General features: G+C 41.7%; 1 protein-coding gene across 1 annotated transcript in view; it reads right to left on the bottom strand.

Moving 5' to 3' along the window:
• The window catches only part of LOC141192604 (death-associated protein kinase 1-like), a 73,964-nt gene that overhangs the window by 46,314 nt on the left and 14,408 nt on the right, over positions 1-13,242 (bottom strand). The window contains exons 5-9 of the mRNA XM_073662084.1: positions 7,150-7,266; positions 6,314-6,412; positions 6,086-6,184; positions 3,450-3,548; positions 1,493-1,690 (exon numbers count right to left, since the gene is read on the bottom strand). Coding sequence (XP_073518185.1) covers positions 1,493-1,690; positions 3,450-3,548; positions 6,086-6,184; positions 6,314-6,412; positions 7,150-7,266 — 612 coding nt within the window. The remainder of the gene's footprint in view (positions 1-1,492; positions 1,691-3,449; positions 3,549-6,085; positions 6,185-6,313; positions 6,413-7,149; positions 7,267-13,242) is intronic.

Here is a 13,242-nt window from a genome sequence, read left to right as displayed (position 1 = left end):
TGTCCATTCTGTACCACACTTACATCCATGTACCATCTATATGTCCATTCTGTACCACATTTACATTCACGTGCCATCTATATGTCCATTCTGTACCACATTTACATCCATGTGCCATCAATATGTCCATTCTGTACCACATTTACATTCACGTGCCATCTATATGTCCATTCTGTACCACATTTACATCCACGTGCCATCTATATGTCCATTCTGTACCACATTTACATCCATGTGCCAGCTATATGTCCATTCTGTACCACATTTACATCCATGTGCCATCTATATGTCCATTCTGTACCACATTTACATCCATGTGCCATATATATGTCCATTCTGTACCACATTTACATCCATGTGCCATCTATATGTCCATTCTGTACCATATTTACATCCATGTACCATCTATATGTCCATTCTGTACGATATTTACATCCATGTGCCATCTATATGTCCATTCTGTACCATATTTACATCCATGTGCCATCTATATGTCCATTCTGTACGATATTTACATCCATGTGCCATCTATATGTCCATTCTGTACCATATTTACATCCATGTACCATCTATATGTCCATTCTGTACGATATTTACATCCATGTGCCATCTATATGTCCATTCTGTACGATATTTACATCCATGTGCCATCTATATGTCCATTCTGTACCATTTTTAAATCCATGTGCCATCTATATGTCCATTCTGTACCATATTTACATCCATGTGCTATATGTCCATTATGTACCATTTTTTACATCCATGTGCCATCAGTGTTTCCATTCTGTATCATTTTTACATTTGTGTGCCTATCTATATGTCCATTTTATACATCTGTATGGCACACAGTTTTTACAGGCATAATTTAATAATTAAGGGGAAATACAATTTCCTATCTTAATAATTCTAACAGATCCGTGAAAAAACACATGGCTTATAAATGGTAACCGGTATATGCGCAGTGTTTTGCACACTCATTGACTTATAATGGGTGAGTCTGATCTACAGATTATGGTAGTGCATGCTGCGATTTTTACACGCAGACCACTGGTCCATGTGTAAAACAATTCACGTGTCCTACCCTATTGACCTGCATTGGTCCTTGTGCTACCCATCTTGCATAGAGACATTTAATACAGTCATCTGAACAAGCCCTTATGTTGAGAACTTGGTGATTTAGAAGGTTACAAACATAAATCAGAGCCTGTATTCCCATTTTATATGAAATCCTACAGAGTTCTGAAAAGATTGTAATTGTACCTAATTATTCGCTCAGTGGCATAATATGAAAGCATACTCTGCACTGTACTGAATAGGTATAAACTGCGGGCAAAGCACCGAGTGTTCGCTTGTATATTTCGATATTTTACTACCAGGACTTAATTATGAGGAATTGCAGGTTTCTAGTGTCGATTAGGCATCGGAGATGGATTTCACAGACATAAATGGCCCTTGAGCCTCAGTGTAATTTGTGACAACGGGAACCATTCACCTTGTCTGTTGCATCAAGGTCAGCTCCATGTTCAGTCAAGCATTCCACAATATCATGGTATCCTCTTGCCGAGGCTGTCAGGAGGGGAGTTTCTCCTTCCCGGTTGCGAATGTTAACACTGCAGCCGGCCTGGCACAGGGCTCTCGCCACAGGGTAGTAACCATGCCAGGCAGCACAATGCAGAGGGGTCTCTTCTTCCTGCAAGTGGCACACCACGGAAAAGAAGTGATATTAGTTATTGATTCCCATAACTCCCGGCGCTGTTTTACCACCTGACAGCAGTGTGGTGCCTGTATAGGTGTATAGGTATTCACGTGGCAAAAAAAAGGAGCTGCTGCTATATGTAGGCACGCATTATACACGCCGTTACACAATTACTCCAGAAATCGTGCCGCACATTATGTTCCTCACATAAAAGCTCTCTATGACACAACTGGATTGTTTAAAGCACTGCGAGGAGGCTAAGACATTTGCGTGGAAAATGTTTTGTAAAAAGCTCTCCCGTGCTTCTTTCAGCAGCATATAATAGCATCAAGCTTGATTCATAGCGTCTCTGTGTGGAGCAATTTGTGGTGGAAATGGCCTGCGTCTCCCACTCAAAGTGTTCTAGGGCCCGGATTTAAGCAGAAATTGACAAGTGATATCTCTTGCAACACACATCTCTGATCCGGAAAGCGCATATTCTCTTCCCAACATCCAAGGGGCAATTTGATCTTGTAGACATTAAATTAAATAATCAGTGACAGCTTCACTGTAAAAAGGCAAGGAGGTGTGGGAGGAAAATTGCTCACATACATTAACATTAACTCTTCTTCTGGCAGGATGTATACTAACGTGGTACACTATTGCTGTTGTTCCAGGCACATAAATATCAGTACCAGCACTCTTCAGGACCCCCTTTATATTATATGGTCATGATTTATTAGCTAGAAAGCAAGGCAAAAGAAAAAACTTCTATTACATTGCTCCAGCCTTGTGGTCTACTAAAGCGATGTACAACCTCCGAGTTGGGGTGTATAGTCCCTAATTGTACCTCTGTTACGCCTTTAATTTAATAAGAAGGCATACAGAGGTGTTCTTCCATTAGATTCCATAATTTTTGTGGCATGTTCTCTCAGATGTCGTATTTACAAAGAAATTCTTCTCTAAAGACACTGCTTCTAGGTGAGAATATCTCTGTTGAATAGACACAAAATGGAGCTGACACAGCAGCAGATACAGGATGATCCCTAGTATAGGATCCAACCAGATTCTCTTTTATATAAAAGAACTTTTAAAAAATATCTTACACCTGGTTTTAATGCTGCTGTTCCCTTGAATCTGGCTTTTTTGTTGTTCCTGGACATCTCATCCCCTGAGATATGGCCCCTTTTTCCTCGTATGTAAATCTAGACTTGTTAGCCAAAGAGACATGGTCCTCAGCTCTTCACCATGGGCATTATTCTTGGGGGACATGTCACCATAACCATTAAAACTAGATTTACCAACTCTCCAAAAAGGAAGACGGAGCTATATTTCTGGATTTGCGAGTTGCAGGAACCACAAAAAAAAACATAAAGCCAAAAATGATTCACAAAGAACAGGGACATTTTGACATGGCTATAAACATTTAATAATAACACTTGTTCGGCCCACAGCTATCTCTCCAAACACATGAAAGTCCCTTCTGGCTATGACTTAGATTCAATGTTGAAATTTAACATGCTCGATCCTTCTTTCTCACGCCATTAACAGTTGGTGGGAGTTGGGAGGTCTCAATCATTTTATCGGTTTGTTCAGTAGACCTATCCTACCTATTGATCTATTGGGTACAAGTCTTCAGAAAAAAAGTTGTCGAAATATAAAATGCCAGACCTGTCTTACTAGTAGGCATAGTCAATGAGCTGATCATTGTAGCAGAGCAGTGGGATCAGTGGAATAAATGAATGCATCTTAGATGCCTTCTAGACATATTTACCTTATCCTGAATATCTGGATTTGATCCAACGCTGCACAGGTACTGTATAACTTCTACATGTCCATATCGAGCTGCCACATGAAGGGCTGTTTCTCCTGACTTATAAGGAGACAAAAAGTCTAAATAAGTGGAGGTGGGGAAGAAAGGATGCAGGTGCAGTGTAGGACTGCCAAGACCAACGATCCATTCAAGCTACTGTAATAGCCACTTATGAGGCACCTTTTATATCATGTAAACTATGTAGAAGAAGAAAAGGTAGTGCTTTTTAACACTAACACGCACAATAAATATTTGGTAGGACCTTCAATCATTTCCAAACATAGGATTTAATCGGTCAATAAGAAATGGCTAAAGTGTTATTCCCATTTTCATAAATGGGTATTGTCAGATAGTACTTTTAAATACAAGCAATTTTGCCATTTACAACTTATTACAATTTTCAGTCATTCTTGAGATAGTAACAGTTTTCTTTGGTTTACAGCTCACTACTTTGGAGACCAACCCCTGGTGCAGGACAGTAGAACATGCACAGTGCTTACAAGCTCTTTTTCTTCTGAGCTTATAAGCAATGTTTTAAAACTGGTCAGAATCCCTGCAGTTACCTCCTAATCCTGACCTGCTTCAGCACAGTGTTTACAAACTAAACTGCAACAGTGGTCGGTCTCCTAGGCAACAAGCTGTAAACAAAAGTGTTCATACTTCTTTTTACAATTACTATCAGACAATATATCTATTAATATGGCAATAGCGCTTTATATAAGTAAACATAGACTGACCTATACAACTCATTCTGCATTAATACACACAAAGTAAATGCTTACACTGGTAGATATTTTTCTTAAAGGGTTATTCCCATGATCTCTGACAGGAGCGCTCCACTCTCCAGCCTCCTAGCTTCCTGCTTGAAGGTTTGTACCTGCCATTCTGCTATATGAGGCAATGTTACCTCTGCAGCACTGACGGAGCACAGTTGCACTGATGCTGGCCGGGATCAGGAGTTAATGCATTTCAGCGATGCAGCAGTGCTTTAGAGCAGTGCTTATTGGAAAGAGCATGTTCAGACTGGCCAACCAAGCCAATGAGCCATTAACAATAACATTAAAAATTGCTTCAATCTTGAGCACAGAGAGGAGTTTTAAGAACAAGTTAATTACAAATATGATTTTAGAAGTTCTTTGCAATTTTACCCATAAGATTTTAACCTCTGTGTAAACAAATAAGATAGTTGAGATGGTGCATGTGGGTAGGGCCGGCGTCAGCACCCGGCGCACCCGGGCAAGTGCCGGGGCCCTGAGCAGGCAGAGGGGCCCACTGGCGGTCGCGCACCCCGCCGGGCTATGTGCGGAGGAGAGCGGTGTCAGCGCCCGCCCTTCTCTCGCGCTTGCTCAGGGCCCCGGCAGCCGGATACTTACCTCTCCCCGTGCCTCCGCAGATCAGCTGTCTTCCTGCTCTGCGCTCCCTGTGACGTCTCAGGTCAGAGGGCGCGGTGACGTCTTTCCACCGCGCGCTCCCCTAAGCCGTCACAGGCAGCGCAGAGCGGGAAGACGCCGACAGCGCTGGAGTCTGGACCCGAGCAGCTGCAGCAGGTGAGGAGGAGGGAGGTGAGTATTTGATTTTTTTTTTTTAATGTATGGAGGCATGGGGTATAATATGGGGGGGGGGGGTGACATCCTGCATGGGGCATTATAGAGAGAGGGGGTGACATCCTGCATGGGGCATTATAGAGAGAGGGGGTGACAGCCTGCATGGGGCATTATAAAGGGGGGAACAGCCTGCACGGGGCATTATAAGGGGGGGGACAGCCTGCATAGTGCATTATGTGGGGGGAACAGCCAGCATGAAGCATTATAAGGGGGGGGACAGCCTGTATGGGGCATTATGTGGGGGGTAACAGCCTGCATGCAGCATTATATGGGGGCCAGTATCCTGTATGGAGCGTTATAAGGGGACCAGTATCCTGTAAGGAGCGTTATATGGGGGCCAGTATCCTGTATGGAGCTTTATAAAGGGACCAGTATCCTGTATGGAGCGTTATATGGGGGCCAGTATCCTGTATGGAGCTTTATAAGGGGACCAGTATCCTGTATGGAGCTTTATAAGGGGACCAGTATCCTGTATGGAGCCTTATATGGGGGCCAGAATTCCGTCTGGAGCCTTATATGGGGGCCAGTATTCCGTATGGAGCCTTATATGGGGACCAGTATTCCGTATGGGGCCTTATATGGGGGCCAGTATTCCGTATGGGGTCTTATATGGGGGCCAGTATTCCGTATGGGGCCTTATATGGGGGCCAGTATTCTGTGTGGAGCGATTCGCCGGTTTCTGAGCTATTGTGGAATTAACAATAGATATCACTCATGTAATGTAAGAAGTGAAATCTTTGCATTGTACTATATATATATATATTTCTCTGCGGTATCTGTGCATCATGAATCGTGGTATGTATTAAAGGGGCCCACTGAGACTCTTTCGCCCGGGGTCCAGAAAAACCTGGAGCCGGCCCTGCATGTGGGTTTGCAACAGATTTCACCTGTGCAAAGGAAAGAATCCGCTGGGGTAATATGTGACAATTCCACAACAGTATGGGCAGCTGCAGATTTGGAAATTTGTTGTACAATTTTAAGCAAAAACCTCACCTTATCCTTAATATCCAGTGGACATTTGTTCTGATGAAGGAATTTTAATGTCTCTACATGGCCATGCCGGGAGGCCCAGTAAAGTGCATTGGATCCAGCGTAAATGAATTAGAAAACATTAACATAAGCACTAGCTTTAGTGATGCAGGAATCTACATATACCTTTCAGATCTGCTAAAAATACATATATAATATGTGTAATAAATAAGAAAATTAAAACACACAGACCTTATCCTGCACATCAACATGTGCTCCACGCTTAATTAGCAATTCCAGCATCTGAATGTTTCCACAGCCAGCGGCTATTAATAGTGGAGGGGTACCATGCTGAAACATAGGGATGCAGAATGGTCACAAAAAGAAATAAAGTGTTGCATTTAACTATTGCAAAATCCTGCTATTTTCTGAAAACTGCCTCAGCATTATGAAGGCATGCTTCACAGCACATTTTTGAGATGTACTTGGCATATCCATTTGTAATATAAAAAAACATAGGTTTGATCAGTTTCTTTGTTTAAAATATAAAATGTGTAGCTTTCAAAATATACTAAAATGTGATGTAAAACGAGCCCAAACAATACTGCAATTGAAGTTCCTATCAAAAACTGGTAAAAAGTAGCTATGTTTTGTTAAATAATAAGTACGCGGCAATATAGGTGGCAGCCCTTTTCCTATTGATTGCTTTGAAGCGGTTTAGCATTACATTTACATTATTTGGGCATTATAGTAATCTATGGGAGGTGAATAGTGATGGGCGAGCATGCTCGTTTAACCCTTTAACCGAGCATGCTCGGATGCTTACCCAGTATCTTCGGCGTGCTCGTGTATTATATTCAAATCCCTGCGTCTGCATGATTTACAGCTGTAAGCCAGCCTCAACACATGTGAGGATTCCCTAACAAACAGGCAATCCCTGCATGTGGTGAGGCTGTCTAACAGCCGTAAATCATGCAAAAGCAGGAACTCGAACATAATATACGAGCACACCGAAGATACTCAGATAACACCCAAGCATGCTCGGTTAAACGAGCACGCTCGTTCATCACTAAAGGTGAACACAGTACCTTGTTTGGCTGGTTTAAATCATAGTTTGCCAAAGAACCAAGATGCTGTAAACCTGGAACATTGTCATCGTTTATGGCATGGATGATGGCTTTCATCACAAAGGAATCCTCTTCATCCTGCAATGATAGTAACAAGGTTAGATTGAGTATTACCCATAGCCGTGCTGTTTCAGAAAAGACATAGTTTGAAAAGCTGGCCGGGAACTAGAGAGTCCAGACTAGTTTGATGCGGCCCCCAGGTGACTTCTCTCTGCTCCCTCCAGTTGACTGACAGGTCGCTCACATGTTTGACCATAGGCAGAGACCTATCAGACAGAGTGGGGAGGGTTAAAGTTGACGGTTCTGGCTATGCACGTACATGAAAGGATGTGTCCCTTGGAATAACAAAAACCTGAAGCTTTGTTTGATCAATGTATGCACATTCCTTGAATGACCTGTGAACCAGTCTAATGCTATACCATGTATTAAATGTTTCATATGCTCTGGATCGTGGGTTAGCAAACCATTATTATTCTACAATGAATTACTAAAGTAAAGAATCATTGAAAATATTGTTAGTTACAACTATCCTATAGTTTTGTCTCGTCCCCTATTATGCAGAACTATCTGTCTCCATGGTAACAGACTACAAACAAACCCAGCGTAGTCTGATCCTTACATCATGCTGCCTTCCATCTGTCCGTTATTTCTTCCTTACTCACTCAGCCCAATAATTCAAAGTGACATACACATTTATATCCCATAAAAGTCATCTAAAGATGAGGCTACTTTCACACTTTTTTTTTTCATTAAATGTGTTTAAAGATTAAGGAATACAATACAATAGCTTGCCCCTAATCAGGTGTGGCAGACATTTAGAGGGACTGTCCAGGATTAGAAAAGCAGTGCTGCTGTCTTTCAGTCAGGCCATCACCCATGAACGTGGGTTGTGTGTGGTATTACAGCTCAGTTCCATTCACTTCAAAAAGGGACGAATTAAAATACCAGACAAAACCATGTTTCTGAAAGAAAGCAGCCATTTTTTCCAAACCCTGGACAAACCCTTTAATGTGGTTACATTTCAGTTGATGGAAACTATAAAGATATATACCAGAATCCTCTATGAATATAAGCAAAGAAACAGAAGAACAGAAACTATGGTCCGTCATACAATTTGATCAATTCAAGAGGATTCTGCAGGAAAAGGGCAGTCTTGGCATTCTCTGCAATTCTGTCAGATAATACTCAGTTTCTTCCTGAAAATGATTGCAATCACAAATTCTTTGGTATTATTCTCTTCATTTAATTTGTCTTCAATGAAAAAAAACACAAAAAGAATTGTCCTAAAGCCAAATTGGATATAATTCCACACCAAACCTAAGAAAGGGGGTGGACAAAAGTATTGGCACCCTTTGAAAAATCATGTGATGCTTCTCTAATTCGTGTAATTAACAGCACCTGTAACTTACCTGTGGCACCTAACAGGTGTTGGCAATAACTAAATCACACTTGCAGCCAGTTAACATGGATTAAAGTTGACTCAACCTCTGTCCTGTGTCCTTGTGTGTACCACATTGAGCATGGAGAAAAGAAAGAAGACCAAAGAACTGTCTGAGGACTTCAGAAACCAAATTGTGAGGAAGCATGAGCAATCTCAAGGCTACAAGTCCATCTCCAAAGACCTGAATGTTCCTGTGTCTTCCGTGCACAGTGTCATCAAGAAGTTTAACCTCTTAAGGACCGGAGCTTTTTCCATTTTTGCTTTTTCGTTTTTTGCTCCCCTTGTTCCCAGAGCCATAGCATTTTTATTTTTGGTCAATATGGCCATGTGAGGGCTTATTTTTTGCGGGACAAGTTGTACTTTTCAACGCCATTACTAGTCTTACCATATCATGTACGGGAAAACGGGAAAAAAATTCCAAGTGCGGTAAAATTGCAAAAAAAGTGCAATACCACAGATGTTTTTTATTTATTTTTTTAACCACGTTCACTGAATGCTAAATCTGACCTGCCATTTTTATTCTCCAGGTCATTACGAGTTCATAGACACCAAACATGTATAGGTTCTTTTATATTTAAGTGGTGAAAAAAAAATTCCAAAATTTGGTATAAAAAAAAATAAATAAATATCGCCATTTTCCGAGACCTGTAGCGTCTCCATTTTTCGTGATCTGGGGCTGGGTGAGGGCTTATTTTTTGCGCGCCGGGCTGATGTTTTTATTGATAACATTTTGGGGTAGATGCAATGTTTTGATCGCCCGTTATTGAATTTTATTGCAATTTTGCGGCGACCAAAAAACGTAATTCTGGCGTTTAGAATTTTTTTCTCGTTACGCCGTTTACCGATCGGATTAATTCTTTTTTTATATTGATAGATCGGGCAATTCTGAACGCGGCAATACCAAATATTTCTATGTAGGTTTTTTTTTTATATATATATATATTTTATTTTGAATGGGGCGAAAGGGGGGTTATTTAAACTTTTATATTTTTTTAATTTTTTTTAGATTTTTCAAAACTTTTTTTTCACTTACTGCATGCTTCAATAGTCTCCATAGGAGACTAGAAGCAGCAGTTGTCTGATAGGCTCTGATACATACAGGGGACGAGCAGATCCCCTGCATGCAGCAGAAATGGTCCTGTGCTATGAGCGCCGACCACTAGGTGGCGCTCATAGCGACCAGATCATGACAACCACAGGCGTCTGCTGCAGACCCTGGGTTGTCATGCCCGCCCATCGGCGACCCGCGATCACGTGACGGGGGTCGCCGATGGGCGGGGCTCAGGATACGCTTCCAGGAAGCGCGCGTTAAATGCCGCTGTCGGAGATTGACAGCAGTATTTAACATGTTAACAGCCGCGGGTGGATCGCGATTCCACCCGCGGCTGTTGCGGGCACATGTCAGCTGTAAGAATCAGCTGACATGTGCTCGGTTCAGTGAGGGCTCAGCGCTGCAGCCCTCACTGAACGGGGGGATTGCAACTCATGCTTACTAATACGGCATGGGTTGCAAAGGGGTTAAAGCCCATGTCACTGTGGCTAACCTCCCTAGATGTGGACGGAAAAGAAAAATTGACGAGAGATTTCAACGCAAGATTGTGCGGATGGTGGATAAAGAACCTCAACTAACATTCAAACAAGTTCAAGCTGCCCTGCAGTCCGAGGGTACAACAGTGTCAACCCGTACTATCCGTCGGAGTCTGAATGAAAAGGGACTGTATGGTAGGATACCCAGGAAGACCCCACTTCTTACCCCGAGACATAAAAAAGCCAGGCTGGAGTTTGCCAAAACTTACCTGAGAAAGCCTAAAACGTTTTGGAAGAATGTTCTCTGATCAGATGAGACAAAAGTAGAGCTTTTTGGGAAAAAGCATCAACATAGAGTGTACAGGAAAAAAAAGAGGCATTCAAAGAAAAGAACACGGTCCCTACAGTCAAACCTGGCGGAGGTTCCCTGATGTTTTGGGGTTGCTTTGCTGCCTCTGGCACTGGACTGATTGACCGTGTGCATGACATTATGAAGCCTGAAGACTACCAACAAATTTAGCAGCATAATGTAGGGCCCAGTGTGAGAAAGCTGCATCTCCCTCAGAGGTCATGGGTCTTCCAGCAGGACACTGACCCAAAACACACTTCCAAAAGCACTATAAAATTGTTTGCGAGAAAGCACTGGAGACTTCTAAGGTGGCCAGCAATGAGTCCAGACCTGAATCCCATAGAACACCTGTGGATAGATCTCAAAATGGCAGTTTGGAGAAGGCACCCTTCAAATATCAGGGACCTGGAGCAGTTTGCCAAAGAAGAATGGTCTACAATTCCAGCAGAGCATTGTAAGAAACTCATTGATGGTTACCGGAAGCGGTTGTTCGCAGTAATTTTTGCTAAAGGTTGTGCAACCAAGTATTAGGCTGAGGGTGCCAATACTTTTGTCCAGCCCTTTTTTGGAGTTTTGTGTGAAATGATCAATGATTTGATTTTTGCTTCATTCTCTTTTGTGTTTTTTCCTTGCAAGCAAATTAAATGAAGATAATAAGACCAAAGAATTTGTGATTGCAATCATTTTCAGGAAGAAACTGAGTATTATCTGACAGAATTGCAGGGGTGCCAATACTTTTGGCCAGCACTGTACATATGTTCCATATAGCCATATGGTATAAGTGTTGATCTCTCACTATTATGCATTTCATGTCCACGAGAATTGTACCGTTTCATACTTTTTTAATTGCTGTATATTTATAATGTGTGAGCACCTGTCTCTTCAGTGCCACCCACTGACCCTCATCTATTGATTCATTAAAGGTTTTTTAATTCTATTACTTTGCGTATATTGATCTTTTTTGTTCGGGTTTTCTTCCTTGGTAGTTTTGGCAATTGTTTCCAAACAGATCTTGTCCAATAAATGTATATTACTAATAGGTATACAATATTCATGATAAAGTCTTCCATTGTTTCGCCTCTTTCCAAGTATCGTATCTCATATATATATATATATATATATATATATATATATATATATATATATATATATATATACAGTACAGACCAAAAGTTTGGACACACCTTCTCATTTAAAGATTTTTCTGTATTTTCTTGACTATGAAAATTGTACATTCACACTGAAGGCATCAAAACTATGAATTAATACATGTGGAATTATATACATAACAAAAAAGTGTGAAACAATTGAAAATATGTCTTATATTCTAGGTTCTTCAAAGTAGCCACCTTTTGCTTTGATGACTGCTTTGCACACTTTTAGCATGGCATTCTCTTGATGAGATTCAAGAGGTAGTCACCGGAAATGGTTTTCACTTCACAGGTGTGCCCTGTCAGGTTTAATAAGTGGGATTTCTTGCCTTATAAATGGGGTTGGGACCATCAGTTGTGTTGTGCAGAAGTCTGGTGGATGCACAGCTGATAGTCCTACTGAATAGACTGTTAGCTGCTTTTTTCTTGCCATAATACAAATTCTAAGTAAAGAAAAATGAGTGGCCATCATTACTTTAAGAAATGAAGGTCAGTCAGTGCGAAAAATTGGGCAAACTTTGAAAGTGTCCCCAAGTGCAGTTGCAAAAACCATCAAGCGCTACAAAGAAACTGGCTCACATGAGGACCACCCCAGGAAAGGAAGACCAAGACTCACCTCTGCTTCTGAGGATAAGTTTATCAGAGTCACCAGCCTCAGAAATCGCAGGTTAACAGCAGCTCAGATTAGAGACCAGGTCAATGCCACACAGAGTTCTAGCAGCAGACACATCTCTTCAACAACTGTTAAGAGGAGACTTTGTGCAGCAGGCCTTCATCGTAAAATAGCTGCTGGGAAACCACTGCTAAGGACAGGCAACAAGCAGAAGAGACTTGTTTGGGCTAAAGAACACAAAGAATGGACATTAGACCAGTGGAAATCTGTGCTTTGGTCTGATGAGTCCAAATTTGAGATCTTTGGTTCCAACCACCATGTCTTTGTGCGACGCAGAAAAGGTGAACGGATGGACTCTACATGCCTGGTTCCCGCTGTGAAGTATGGAGGAGGAGGTATGATGGTGTGGGGGGCTTTGCTGGTGACACTGTTGGGGATTTATTCAAAATTGAAGGCATACTGAACCAGCATGTCTACCACAGCATCTTGCAGTGGCATGCTATTCCATCCGGTTTGCATTTAGTTGGACCATCCTTTATTTTTCAACAGGACAATGACCCCAAACACACCTCCGGGCTGTGTAAGGGCTATTTGACCAAGAAGGAGAGTGATGGGGTGCTACGCTAGATGACCTGGCCTCCACAGTCACCAGACCTGAACCCAATCGAGATGGTTTGGGGTGAGCTGGACCGCAGAGTGAAGGCAAAGGGACCAACAAGTGCTAAGCATCTCTGGGAACTCCTTCAAGATTGTTGGAAGACCATTTCCGGTGACTACCTCTTGAAGCTCATCAAAAGAATGCCAAGAGTGTGCAAAGCAGTCATCAAAGCAAAAGGTGGCTACTTTGAAGAACCTAGAATATAAGACATATTTTCAGTTGTTTCACACTTTTTTGTTAAGTATATAATTCCACATGTGTTAATTCATAGTTTTGATGCCTTCAGTGTGAATGTACAATTTTCATAGTCATGAA

The sequence above is a fragment of the Phyllobates terribilis genome, unplaced genomic scaffold (genome assembly GCF_046119375.1).
Source record: "Phyllobates terribilis strain yellow unplaced genomic scaffold, ASM4611937v1 Scaffold_1__5_contigs__length_1240528914, whole genome shotgun sequence".
In the NCBI taxonomy this organism is placed as follows: domain Eukaryota; kingdom Metazoa; phylum Chordata; class Amphibia; order Anura; family Dendrobatidae; genus Phyllobates; species Phyllobates terribilis.
The sequence above is the reverse complement of the archived record's forward strand: the minus strand, read 5'-3'. Positions and strand labels throughout refer to the sequence as shown.